Below are 12776 nucleotides of genomic sequence, written 5' to 3' on the forward strand. Positions count from 1 at the left end.
ATTAAAATTACTAAAATCCCTTTAGGGTTACTTGAAGGCCACCACGTCTCTCCCCTGCCCTCTCTCCCAACGCAGCTTTCAGAAACACAGAGGGGGTGTGGGGTACATAACTGGCCCCCTAGTGCCCAGGAGACTGAGGTACGGGGTCAAGCTTGAGGCCAGCTTGAACTACAAAACAGAGAGGCAGAGAAAAAGAAAAGGAGATTGTCCTTGGGACCAGGGTGCAGACCTGACATGTCTGCATTGGCTCCTCAGTCAAGTGTCTGTTACAGAAATCAGAAGCACTTTAAATGCTGCCACAACTCCCAACAAAGTTTAATTTTTAGATTTCTGACTAGAGATGTTCTCTCCCTCTCTTCCTTCGTCTCTCAAGAATCTCACCAATCCATGGCAATCCTCCTGCCTCAGCCTCCAGAGTGCTGCTGGGAGTATAGCTGTGCACTGCCACAGCCAGCTAAGACTTTACGTCTTAGTTTCTTCTTGCAGTGTTGTACCCAGGATTTCTTTCCCGTGGTGCAAAATCAGCTGCAGAGTGCATGCTGTGTCTTCCTGCTCATGCACGTGCTCTGCCCTCCTCCTGGAGGGGGAAGGTTTTGTCCCCACCAGGCCCTGATGCCAGCAGAAGTGTGGACTGTCAACCCGGAAGTACAGATGCCTCACCTCCATTAGCCCCCGCCATGTCCCTGGGAAGCCCTGCACAGCCCAACAGAGGCTGTGCCCATCAGAATATCCCAGGAACACATGCACAGAGCTGTTGTTGGGTCACGGAGATCTCTGGGACCTAGGCAGCTTGCATAAGAGGACAAATGGTGGCATATGCCTCTAATTCCAGCACTCAAGAGGCTGAGACAGGAGGATTACTGAAAACTTGAAGGCAATCAGAGCCACATAGTAAAACAGACAAACAAAACCCCAAAAGCATGGAAAAAAGAGATAAAGAAAGAGAAGTCGATAAGATAGCCACATAGTCTCTCTGATTTTTAAGGTTTAGTGTGTATATGTGCATATGAGTGCAGTATATGCAGCAGCCAAAAGGGGGCAGCAGATCCGTTGGAGCTGGAGTTACAGGTGGCTGTGAGCTGGGGACCAGACCCTAAACTTCTGTCAGAGTAGTGAGCACAGAGGGCACTCTGCGGCTAAGTCATCTCCAACTCTCAGGCTAGTACTTTAAAGTAAGTCTGATCAAGATAAGGTTAAGGAAGGAAAATCTTAGGCCACGGATACTAGTAGAATCAGCATTTAGTTTTCTGTCCACGTGATGGAGTGACTAAGGCTCTTAAATGGAGCCCAGGAGCCTGGGAGAGTGCTGGGGACCCGGCTTTCATCCTGAAGGCACAGGGCCACATTGCCACAGGGCTGGTTCTGAGATGTGAAGCAGCATCCAGGGAAATGCCTACGCTTCTCCGGTATTACAGAGGACACCCAAAGGCTGTGCAGGTGGACACTGGAGATGCTGAGACCATGACCTGCCGTGTGGTTTAGAGCCACAGTTTTACCCTCCCAGGGCCTGGCCTCTAGCTGTCTGGGAGCTTCCTGGTCTCTGCTGTTTTGGGTTTTTAAGATTTATTTTGTGAGGTTGAACTGAAATGGGCACCCACCTAACTGGTGGGCACTGGGGAAGGTGCTGCCCTTGCTCCCAAGACTGGTCCCAGGTGTGTTCTGTGCTAGGCATGGAGGAGACACTATACTCACTAGGGTTTTCTCTTCCTTTTCTGCTTCTTTCTCCTCAGTATGTCATGGCCACTGACATCTTCCAGTTGTGTTATGCAGAGGATGGACATTGTAGGGGAGACACCAACCCCAACATCCCCAAGCCCACCAGGCTACAGTGGGAGATCCCAGGAGAGGTACGTCCGCTGATCCAGAGACCATCATTCACCGGGTGGAAGAGCTCAGTCTTCCCACGGTGCTCCTGACACGGTCCTGAGCTCTGTTGACCAGAGTATGGGAAGGGCCTGGGCTGCTGAGGGAAATGGGGCTTCAGTTTCCGACTCTGTATGGATTCCAGCTTTGAAGTCACGGAGCTTTTGTGACTTCCTTGAAGACAGAGATAAAAACATAAGTCACAGCTGGGCAGTGGTAATGCAGATCTTTAATCCCAGCACTCAGGAGGCAGAGGCAGGTGCATCTATGTGAGTTCGAGACTAGCCTGGGCTACAAAATGAGTTCCAGGATAGCCAGGGCTAAACAGAGAAACCCTGTCTTGAAACAGCAACAACAACAAAAACCCTAAGTCATGTTGACTTGAAATCCTCTAAGTGGTTTGGGTTTTTTTTGTTTTGTTTTTGAGACAGAGTCTCATGTAGCCCAGGCTAGATTGGAGCTTGCTGTGTCCCTGGGGACAGCCTTGAACTGCTGAAGCTTCTACTTTTAACCACTCACTTGCTGGGCTGGCAGGTGTTGACTACACCCTGGGTTTTCTGGCTGTAGGGATGGCACCCTGGACTTTGTACAAGCTGGGCAAGCTCTCTACCTACCGAGCTACGCCCCCCCCCGATGTTTATTATTTTTAAAACTTAAAACATTATTGGCTCCCCATATGTATTTTGGGGCTGTGTTTGTGGCCTACTTCTGTCATCCCAGCCCCTGTGCTGAGACAGGAAAACTGCTATGACCTTGTCTCAGAAAACAACATAAGATTCTGAGATGTGGTTTACGCCTGTGAAATTTTATAAGTGTAAGTAATATTATTTTTTAAAGGACAATAAAGGATTTTTTTATAGGAGCCCTGGGAAGAAGGGATGTTAGGGTGGGAATTTCTGGGTGCCGAGAAGTACTTTTTTATGTAGTAAAATTCTAGATCCAGCGTTCTGAGGTTCCAGGGCAATATGGGATCCATGGAAAAACATGACCTCTGCGGAGAGTCTGGCCTAGGGCTGGAACTGACTAGTCCATGGATTGCTCACTGGGTCTCTTCAACACACCGTATGTTAGAGGTATTGGATTCTTGGCAGAATTGAGAAGACGATGTGGGTATTTCCTAGGTGCCACACAGTTTGCCTACTCAGCATCCCTACCAGGGTGGTCTGTCTCTGAAGCTTCCTGGCAAATCACCATGTTCCTGTTTACACAGGGTCACCTGCGTGGCATAGGTTGTGTAGGTTTAGACAGTCATGCAGTGTCATGTGTCCCCTGTCACAGCATCAGACAGCTGTCACTGCTCTAAATAGTTCGTGGCCTCCACCTGCTAACCCCCTCCTGACCTCTGGCAAACACTGATCCCTTTATTGTCCTTTAAAAAATAGTATTATTTCACACATGGAAACAATGTATTCTGATAATATCTATTCCTCCCTCCTCCCTCCAACTCCCCCTGCGTCCTCCCTGACACATCTCCCTCTCAATTTCATGATGTCTTTATAAGGTTTACTTTTAATTATGCGTGTGCGTGCCCTTGTGGGTATATGTATGTGTGTAGAGCCACAAGTAGTTGTGAGTCACCTGATAAGGATGCTGGGATCGGAACTCGAGTCCTCTGCAGAAGCAGTACACACTGCTGAGCTACCTCTCCAGATTCTCTACAAAGTAATAACTACAATCCACTGAGTCCACTGATGCTCCCAGTGTGCTCATGGGTATGGGCTGGCCACCGAAGCAGGGAACCTCCCATTGGTCTCACTCCTAAGGAAAAATGACATTACCATCCCCAGCAGCCATGGGTGCCAATAAAGCCTCAGCTCAGGCTGGGGCTGCATGAGCCTCTCCCTGCTCCTTGCTGCAGCGTTAACTGGCTGGATCTTGTGCAGGCAGCCACAGCTGCTGTGAGCTAGTGAGTATACCAGTCCTGTTGCAGCCAGAAGACATGTTTTCATGTCCCCCTTTCCCAGAATATCTTCCTCAAAATGACTTGCTTTGTGCAGCAGGCCTACAATTGTTGAAGCTCCCTTGAGTCTCAGGTGGGAAGCCTTTCCCTGTGGAGACCCCAATGGCAAATCAAAGTATGGTCCCACCAAAGTCTGAGTTTGTTGGGCTTGCTCATGGAGCCTGGGTGAGTGTTGCTTCCAGGAGCCTATGACCCCAAGAGCAGCTGTGCCAGAAGACGGTCTGACTCAGCTTGCATGATGGCTACCCCATCGCCCCTCACATGGAGTTCTGCTTTCTGGTACCCTTCCATTACCCACATAGCCTAGCATCTTCCAGGATGAGAAGGCTACTTGTGGTTGGGACAGAATCACATACAAATGACTACGAGAAATGTGAGGGCAATCTAACTATGACATTTGTCACCTAAGTGACCTCCAGTGTTAATTCATCTGATCTGGCTGGCTAGGCATGTGTTCCCTTCCTTCACTGCTACTCCTGTTAGCCCCTCCTGAAGCTGCCCATCTCGTCAAAGAAAACCTTCCCCTTAAAGAGTAGGGCCATCATCCTATCAAGGGCACAGAGTAGCTGCCCTCTCCTGCCAGACCCTACAAACAAGTGCCTGGGCATGGGAGAGGGGTTGCCTTGGAAGTTTCTTCCACATAATGCTAGCCACTCTGATGATGTTGCCTGTCGTGTGTGAAGGACTGCTCTGCACTCTACAGCAGTCTCATGCTCCGCAGGGGCTGTGGTTTCTGACTGGGTTTCCCCACTGCTCCTGGGGTGAGGTAGAGATGCTGTGCTTTGCCTCACAGGGCTTCCGGGTAGCCTTTCCAGAAACATCCCAGAGAATGTGCAATGCACATTTGCAAACTCGGTTCTGTCCTGCCCCGCCTTGTTCTGTTGTGCTTCCCCACTGAGTGGAGCCTCCTCTCCCTGCAGTGTCAGGAGGTCATAGAGACTTCCCTGAGCAGCGCCAGCCTTTTGGCAAATGACGTGGACCTGCATTCCTTCCCATTTGACACCTTTGGCAAAGGGTTGATCAAGAAGTGCCGGACGAGCCCGGATGCCTTCATCCAGCTGGCACTGCAGCTGGCACACTACAGGGTAAGAGAGGATCTGAGCTCATTGTGGGCACTCGGGGTCCACACACACACACATCTGGGCGGTTTCCCTAGTGGGCAGAGGAGGTAGAAAGCCCAGAATGAAGAGCACCTGACACCAAACACCAGCACCTCCCGCCCAGGTCTCTGAGGTACCGAGGCATGGAAAGTCACACTGCTGATCACCCTTGGTTTATAGTGACATCCCGCTCAGCATTAGCTTCTGTCATAGACAAGACAAGAGTTTGAGACGTCCACAAATGAACAGTAAAACCTTAGAGTAGGGGCTGGGGAGACGGCTCAGCAGCTTAGAGGACTTGGGTTCAATAGAAGCACTCCACACGTCAGCTCACAGTCATCTGTAACTCCAGTCCTCAGGGATCTAGTGTCCTCTTCTGGCCTCTGGACACCAGGCACATACGTGTTGCTCAGATGTACATGCAGGCAACACACCCAAACACATAATGATTAAATTTGAATAAAGGGTCGGGGGGGGGCAGATTCCCTCCTCCTCCTGGCCCCGCTCCTGGCCACTTGTCCCTGTAGGCGAAGATGGTCAGTGCAGCCTGTCAGCCCTGAACTGTGTTCCCTTCCTTCCTAGGACATGGGCAAGTTCTGCCTCACGTACGAGGCCTCCATGACTCGGCTCTTCCGAGAGGGTAGGACAGAGACTGTGCGCTCCTGCACCACAGAGTCCTGCAACTTCGTCATGGCTATGATGGACCCCACGAAAACGGTAAGGTCATGACGGCTGAACACAGCATGGTGCGTGCTTTCTCGGAAGACCCTAGAAGCTAACCATGAGGCTCTCTAGCCCTTCCATCCGTCTCCCTTCTCCCTCTACCCTCCTTCTCCTGTCTCTCCCCAGCGCCTCATGCAAAGAAACAGAAAGCATTTAAGAAGCTCAGTAGGGACATGTACAAAGAGAGTATTGTCCACTGAGCTTTTGGGAATAAGATTATTTGTCCTGAGAACCTTCACATGAGGATGGGCACAGCGCAGGAACAGGAGACAGACATCCATCACTGGTGTCAGTGGACTTTGACTCTGGGATCTTCCGAGCCTGTTGCTCGCTCTGCCAGGCAAAGCTGGGACTTCCTTGCTCTGCCTCTTAGGAGCCCTGTAGTAGCCTTATGAGAATGAAGAAATAGACGCTGGACTGAGATGAATTCAGTCTACTGCTGGCCCCAGCTAGCACACGGCCACATTCACATCTATGCCCAGTTCCCCAAGCTCCTGGATAGGTGCTTGCCACCAGCAGACAGTAGGCTACAAGAGAGCTCCAACTAGGACTCTCTTTCCTCTAGAAAAAAAATGGCAGGTGATGCTATTTGTCACTAGAACTTCAATATGACCCAGAGGCCGGGTCTTTCATAGGAGCGTCAGTGCCTTGACATACCTCCATGTAAAGGGCACATGTTGCTCAGATGATGTTGTGATGTCCAGAAGAACCTTAAAGCAGTGTATGTGTATGTGATTGTGTACGTATGTGTGGTGTGCATATGTGAGTGTAAATGGAGGCCAGAAGTCAGTGTTAGTGTCTTCCTCTTCATTCTCAGCCTCTTATTTTGAGATGAGGTCTCTCACTGAGTCCGGAGAGACTGCTATTCTGGCTAGACTGGCTGGTCAGCAAGCCCTGAGGAACGAGCTTCGGTCCTTGTGCTTTTGTGCAGCAAGCACACGACTTCAGTTCCCTGAAGCATCCCATTCGGGTCACATTGAAGCCCTCACAGTACCATTTTAGCAGAATTGCCAAGGAGGGTAACAAAATAAACTGAGGGACAGCTGGGCTTTGGCTACCTCACAGGGGTGTGTACACAGCAGACACCCACACAGGGTGCCCCGGCAGCATCTGGGAAGGGATAGTGGGCTGGCGGAGCTCTGTCACGACATCCTGGTCACGGACCCTGGCACATCCCACAGCCTTTTACAGACCACTGAAGAGAAAGTGGCCTGGCGCACAACAGAACCATGCAAAGCATATTCTTGTCCTGTTGACCCTTAGGTGGAGCAGAGGCTCAAGCTGTTCAAGATAGCTTGCGAGAAGCACCAGCACCTGTACCGCCTCGCCATGACCGGTGCCGGCATCGACCGTCACCTCTTCTGCCTCTATGTGGTGTCCAAGTATCTGGCAGTTGACTCTCCTTTCTTGAAGGAGGTAAGCCGCCTGCCCCGGGCTGCACACTCAGCCTGCTTGCCGGAAACATCTTAGTATTGCTCCAGCCTTGCGCATCAGCGTGGGTGAAAGGGCAATAGGCCTGTGGAGATGCAAGCTGCAACTTTGGTACCATGTTTCTTCAGCAGTTTGGAAAGGCTGATGTGGGCCCTCCTCGCAGCAGCAATAGGAGCTGAGTGCTGGTGAAATATGGGAAATAATCAGGAAGAGTTGAGCACTGAATGTCTGTCAACTTTGTTCGCTGTGCACTCATGTGAGCAAGGGTGCATGCGGAAGCCAGATCAGCTATCTCTAGCATCACCCTCCACCTTACTCCCTTGATAACTGAACCTCCAGGGTCAGCTCACCAATTTTTTGGCAAGACTGGCAGCCAGCAATACCATATAATACTGTTTCTGCCCACACCCAGGACTGGGGTTGCTGGTATCCGTACTACTCCATTTGTTGTTGTTGTTGTTTTCTCCATGATGCTAGGGATCTGAACTCGGGTCTTCATGCTTGCACAGGAAACATTCTTACCCACTGAGCCATTTCCCCAGCCCCTCAGTTTTGTTCTTATTGTTTTGTGTGTATGACTATTCTACCCATATGTATATCTGTGTACTGTGCTTAGTGGAGGGCATTGGGTCCCCTGGAACTGAAGTTACACATGGTTGTTAGTTGTACAGATGTGGGTGCTAAGGACAGAGGTCCTCTGGGAAAGCAGCCAGGGTTCTTAACCAATGAGCCATCTCTCCAGCCATCTTTTTTTGGGTTGAGGCAGGATCTCACTATATAGCCCTGGCTACCTTGGAACTCAGTATGTAGGCCAGGCAACCCTTGAGCTCACAGAGATGCACCTGCCTCTGCCTCCCAGGTGCTGGGATTAAAGTTGTGTATTACCACACATGGCTTCATCTTTGTTCTTAATATTTGTGAGTTTAAAATTTTTTTAAACTTTGAGATAGGCTCACCATATTGGCCAATATGTTCGCAAATTCCTGTGTTCAGATATTCTCCTGCCTCAGCATCCTAAGGTAGCCAGGAGTAAAGTCATGTGCCGCTACACCCAAATTTTTAAAACTTAGCGTTTTTGTTGTTGTTGTTGTTGTTGGAATTGTTTTTGGGGGGTTGTGGTTTTTTTGTTTTGAGACAGCATCTCTACGGCCTCAAACACATATGTAGCCAAGGCAGCCTGGACTGCAGACCTCTTTGCCTCCACCTCCTAAAAGCTAGAATTATTGGTGTTCAGCCTGGTTTTCCTGTTCTGTTGAGACAGGATCTCACTTTGTAGCCTAGGCTAGCCTTAAATAGCAATCTTCCTGCCTCAGCCTCCTGAATGTTGGGATTACAGGTATGTATCACCATACTGACTTTGAATAGTGACTGAACAACCAGCTTGGAAAGTTGTAAGTGGGCTCATAGAAGCTGTCCCAGATCCCACTGACGGTCCTCCACCTCCCGAATGAGAGGTGGTTTGGTCAACGGGAATGGCTTCCTGCTCACACACTTTAATCTTTGTGCAGCCTTCAGGGTCTTTCCTTGTCTCCCTGTTAGGGGTCCTCAGGCAACAAAAAGGAGGGGTGTTCTATACGGCTTTCTGCTGCTGTCTTAAGTGTCACTCTGAGCACTTGCCACTTGGGGAGGAATGAGTTTATCTGGCTACATTTTTAGGTCACAGCCTATCATGAGGGAAGTCAGGGCTGGAACTTAGCAGAAAGCATGGAGGAACGCTCCTTGCTGGCTTGGGCACAGACTCACATCTAGTTAGCTTCTCTAAAAATAAAATGTTACATTTATGAGTGTTTTGCCTGTGTGTACATATGTCTGTGCATCACGTGTGTTACAGACAGTTGTGAACCACCATGTGGGTGCTAGCAGTCGAATGTGGGTCCCCTGCAAGATCCATGTCTCCTGCCCTCTCCAGCTAGATTTCTTGTACAGCTCCAGGGAACAGAGCCACCTCCAATGAGCTGGACCTTCCTGCATTAGTCTTCCACAGACATGTCCACAAATCAGCTTGACACAGTTACTTAGCTGAGAATGCTTTATGTCCGTCCCCCCAGGTGATTCTTGGCTATGTCAAGTTGACAGTCACTGCTTACTAGGAGAAGGGGGTGGGAAAGTGTCATTCGGACATTTCTTGCTTTGTCGCAGGTTTTGTCTGAGCCATGGAGGTTATCCACAAGTCAGACTCCTCAGCAGCAGGTGGAGCTGTTTGACTTTGAGAAAAATCCCGAGTATGTGTCGTGTGGAGGTGGCTTTGGGCCGGTAAGTATAGCCAAGTGCACTCACTAACTTCAAACCCATCCCATTTCCTCAGATCCACTTACTACATAGTCTAGGCTGGCCTTGACCCCACTACATCAGCCTCTCCAGTGCTGGGATCCAGCAGTGAGGTCCCACTGCTGCCCAAGTTTATGTTGAGAACATGAAGTCCCCATACACGTGATCTCATTTCCTAGTGATGACACTGACCTCTGTCTCTGCAGGTTGCTGATGATGGCTATGGTGTTTCATACATTATTGTGGGAGAGAATTTCATCCACTTCCACATTTCTTCCAAGTTCTCTAGCCCTGAGACAGTGAGTATACTGGGAAACTCCTTTTTCCAGAAATGGGTTAATTTTCGTTTTGGAAGGAGCACATCTTTACAGAAACATTCAGTTGAGGTGTCAACATTTATTAGCTTATTTTCATATAGATAAATTTCACTCATTTGAAAAGCGTAAGTTTATTTCGTTTACCTACTTTCACTGGTTAGCAGTGGTCTTAAGTCTTCTTGTATGTGTATGTATGGGTTTCTGTCATTCTCCCTATTTTAAACTCTGTGAACAAGTTCTGGGCTCACATGAACTTGACACTGTCTGAGGGAGCCCCTGGGAACCTGTTTGATGTCTCTGCAGCATCAGCCATTATGCAGTCAATGCTACAAAAGCTTCCAGGCTGCCAAGCCCCACCAGACACAGAGTTCTTGAGAATGTGGTTCAGGAAGCCAGGCATGAGGTGCACACCTATAATCCTAGGAATCCTGTACTCTTAGGAAGCTGAGGCATGAGGGTTGAGAGTCAAAGATAGCCTGGGATATAGAACAGTGACAGGGGGGCCTCAGATCTTATCCATCTGTCCACAGAGCAAGTCACCTATGGGCTGTCCCCCTCTGAATGCTCAGGCTGCCTTCCTCACCCTTTCTGTCATTCCCTCAGAGCTCAGAGAGTGGGATGACAGGAGGCTGGACTAACCCAGGGGCAGATGATAATGGGAGACTCTCTCCATTCCTTTTTAGTCCCCCCCGCCCCGTGTGTGTGTGTGTGTGTGTGTGTGTGTGTGTGTGTATGTGGTACACGCGCATGGGTACAGAGAGCACTGGGCATCTATCCTTATCTTTATTCCCTGGAGACGGTCTCTCTATGAACTTGGAGCTACTGTTTGGGCCCAGGCTGTTTGATCAGCAGGTTTCCACAAATCTTGCTGCCTCTGCCCTCATCCCTGGCTGGTTAAGGCCATGCATTGCTTTTACATGGGTGCTGGGGACCCAAACTCAGGTCCTCAGGTTTGCACAAGCATTTTGTCCACTGAGCCATCCCCCAGCTTCTTTCATTTAACCTTTAAAGACTTGATGCAGTCCATGCTCCTGCCTCAGCCTCAGCTGCTGACGTGGTGTTCTGCTCTGTTTCCTTCAGGACTCACACCGCTTCGGGAAACACTTGAAAGACGCCATGGTGGACATTATCACCTTGTTTGGCCTCACCACCAATTCCAAAAAGTAACCTCCTGAGCCACATGGAAGGAAGACAGACTCTTGTGATACAAACCAAATGAATAGGTGTCGCTCCTGATTGTAGGACAGGCAGAAAATTGCTCTCCTAAGACTCAGTTTTCCTTCCAGAAGGTTTACCGCCTGTCTCCCTAGAACAACAGTAGGCCCCACTGTGAAGTGTGACCCTACTACATCCAGAGATGCCCTGGCTCCTGGAATACTGGGCACAGTCCCCTCAAGTCTTTTGAATCAGCTCCTACTGGATGAAGAGATTAAAATGCTGGTGAATTCCTGGATTATTAGGGTTGTAGCCTCACATGTGTTGGAGGTGACAAGACTTCCTTGGGGGTAACTTATAAATACCTGGGTCTGGAGGGTGTCTGACTCCACCCAGGCAGTGCAAAGGTCACCTTGTCTTCGGAGCCAGTGGACTTAACAGCTAACACACACGTAATGCACTAATGGAATGCTTGGGCCTGGGATTAAGGTTTTGCTGTGGGTGACAGCCGTCATCCCTTTGGGAGTCCACATTTCCAGGAAGGAGGACACCACCTTGTCAATGTCACCATCCTCACACGTCTTCAAAACCCAGTGCCTTAAAGTCGCAAGCCCCTTGGTAAGCGGGGCATTAGAGACTTATTTGTCAAGTCTTTGGGTGGATATGTGAGGATGTGGCTTCCCCTCACGGTTTCCTACATAGGGACGCCTGCCCCTAAGTACGCACTTCCCCTACCCCGGAAGACCAGGTCCCTCCCTGGTGAGGCAGCAGTGCTAGAGTCTCATTGAGCAGCAGAATAGGCATGCGTCAGCAGCGGGGAGCAAGGGTTCGGGAATCCAACTCTATAGTTGGAGACCAGCTGGAGAATGTGGCTTGGTATATTTGGCAGCTGGTGGCGAGGAGAGTAGGACCCTGGTCACTGACACAGGCAGCCAGAAGACACACACCCTAGACATCAGTGGGATCACCTTCTAATCCCACCCAGTCAGAGAGACTTGCTCTCAGTTCCATAGAAGATGAGATCGTTTTGGCAACAGACTCAGGGGTCTCAAGCGATGGGTGCTTTGTACCCAAATGCCATCCCTCAGTGGGAGTGCCTTTCTGAAAGCGCCTGATGGACCGCAAGGCAATTCCACACCAAGTCTGTTTGGACTTTCGTAAACAGAAGCATAACGGATCCCCCCCCACATCCACACCCTGTCCTGACAAGCTTAGCTACCAGTGTTTTAAATCATGTATTTATTTTTCTGACCACTTCCAATGTGCCCTCTGGCCTGGCTGAATTCCTGCCTCTGTGCTAGCAGTAACACAAAAGTCAGGGTGACCAGCCATGCCAAGAGGTGCACGCAGAACTGCTTATGCATGTCTTACGAATATGTGTGTATAGATTTTGTAATCTAAAAAAATTACACCTAAGAGGGCCAAAGATTTTTTCTTCTTAAAAACGGAACAAAAGGCAGTATAAATACAAAAGCAGAAGCAAGCAGTACGTCAGAGCCTCCTAAACTCGGCTGTTCTGACCACTGACCAACCTTTGTTAGCCCAGGAGCCCTGCTGGTGCCCAGGTGTCACATTCCCCTCTCAGGTTTCCAGTCCTTGCTGCTCCTGAGCACTTACCAATGCAATGTTCTGGTCCTTACAGGGTGGAAGGGTGGGCTTTCACTGCGCGCTGAAAGGAGGCAAGACTATGATGTATTTAATTTAATGAGGAACAAAACATAGTCTTACCTACCGCAGCCAAGGTTTGAATTCGGTATCCTAATCTGTCCATTGCCTGTAAATACCATATGCTGTCTGGATATAAATCTTAGAAATGCATGTGTGAATGGAAGTAGCTGACCATTAATAAAACATTAATCCTGTCTACTCCAGCATTTGTCCCTGTCTCCGGTGTCATACTAATCAGTGAGGGTTATATGACAAGTAGTGGCCTCTGAGCAGGCAGTGTGGGGGACAGCA

At 49.5% G+C, this 12776-nt stretch overlaps 1 protein-coding gene across 1 annotated transcript in view; it reads left to right on the top strand.

The window, feature by feature from the left end:
* Cpt1a (carnitine palmitoyltransferase 1A) overlaps positions 1-12688 on the top strand; it is a 60118-nt gene extending 47430 nt beyond the window's left edge. Inside the window, exons 13-19 of the mRNA XM_050137036.1 lie at positions 1731-1847; positions 4744-4908; positions 5506-5640; positions 6910-7062; positions 9217-9330; positions 9552-9644; positions 10743-12688. Of these exons, the coding sequence (XP_049992993.1) occupies positions 1731-1847; positions 4744-4908; positions 5506-5640; positions 6910-7062; positions 9217-9330; positions 9552-9644; positions 10743-10829 (864 nt within the window). The 3' untranslated portion in view covers positions 10830-12688. The remainder of the gene's footprint in view (positions 1-1730; positions 1848-4743; positions 4909-5505; positions 5641-6909; positions 7063-9216; positions 9331-9551; positions 9645-10742) is intronic.
* Positions 12689-12776: the final 88 nt, after the last annotated feature.

The sequence above is a fragment of the Alexandromys fortis genome, unplaced genomic scaffold (assembly GCF_014885135.2).
Source record: "Alexandromys fortis isolate MF-2015 unplaced genomic scaffold, M_Fortis_MF-2015_v1.1 scaffold_3, whole genome shotgun sequence".
NCBI lineage: Eukaryota > Metazoa > Chordata > Mammalia > Rodentia > Cricetidae > Alexandromys > Alexandromys fortis.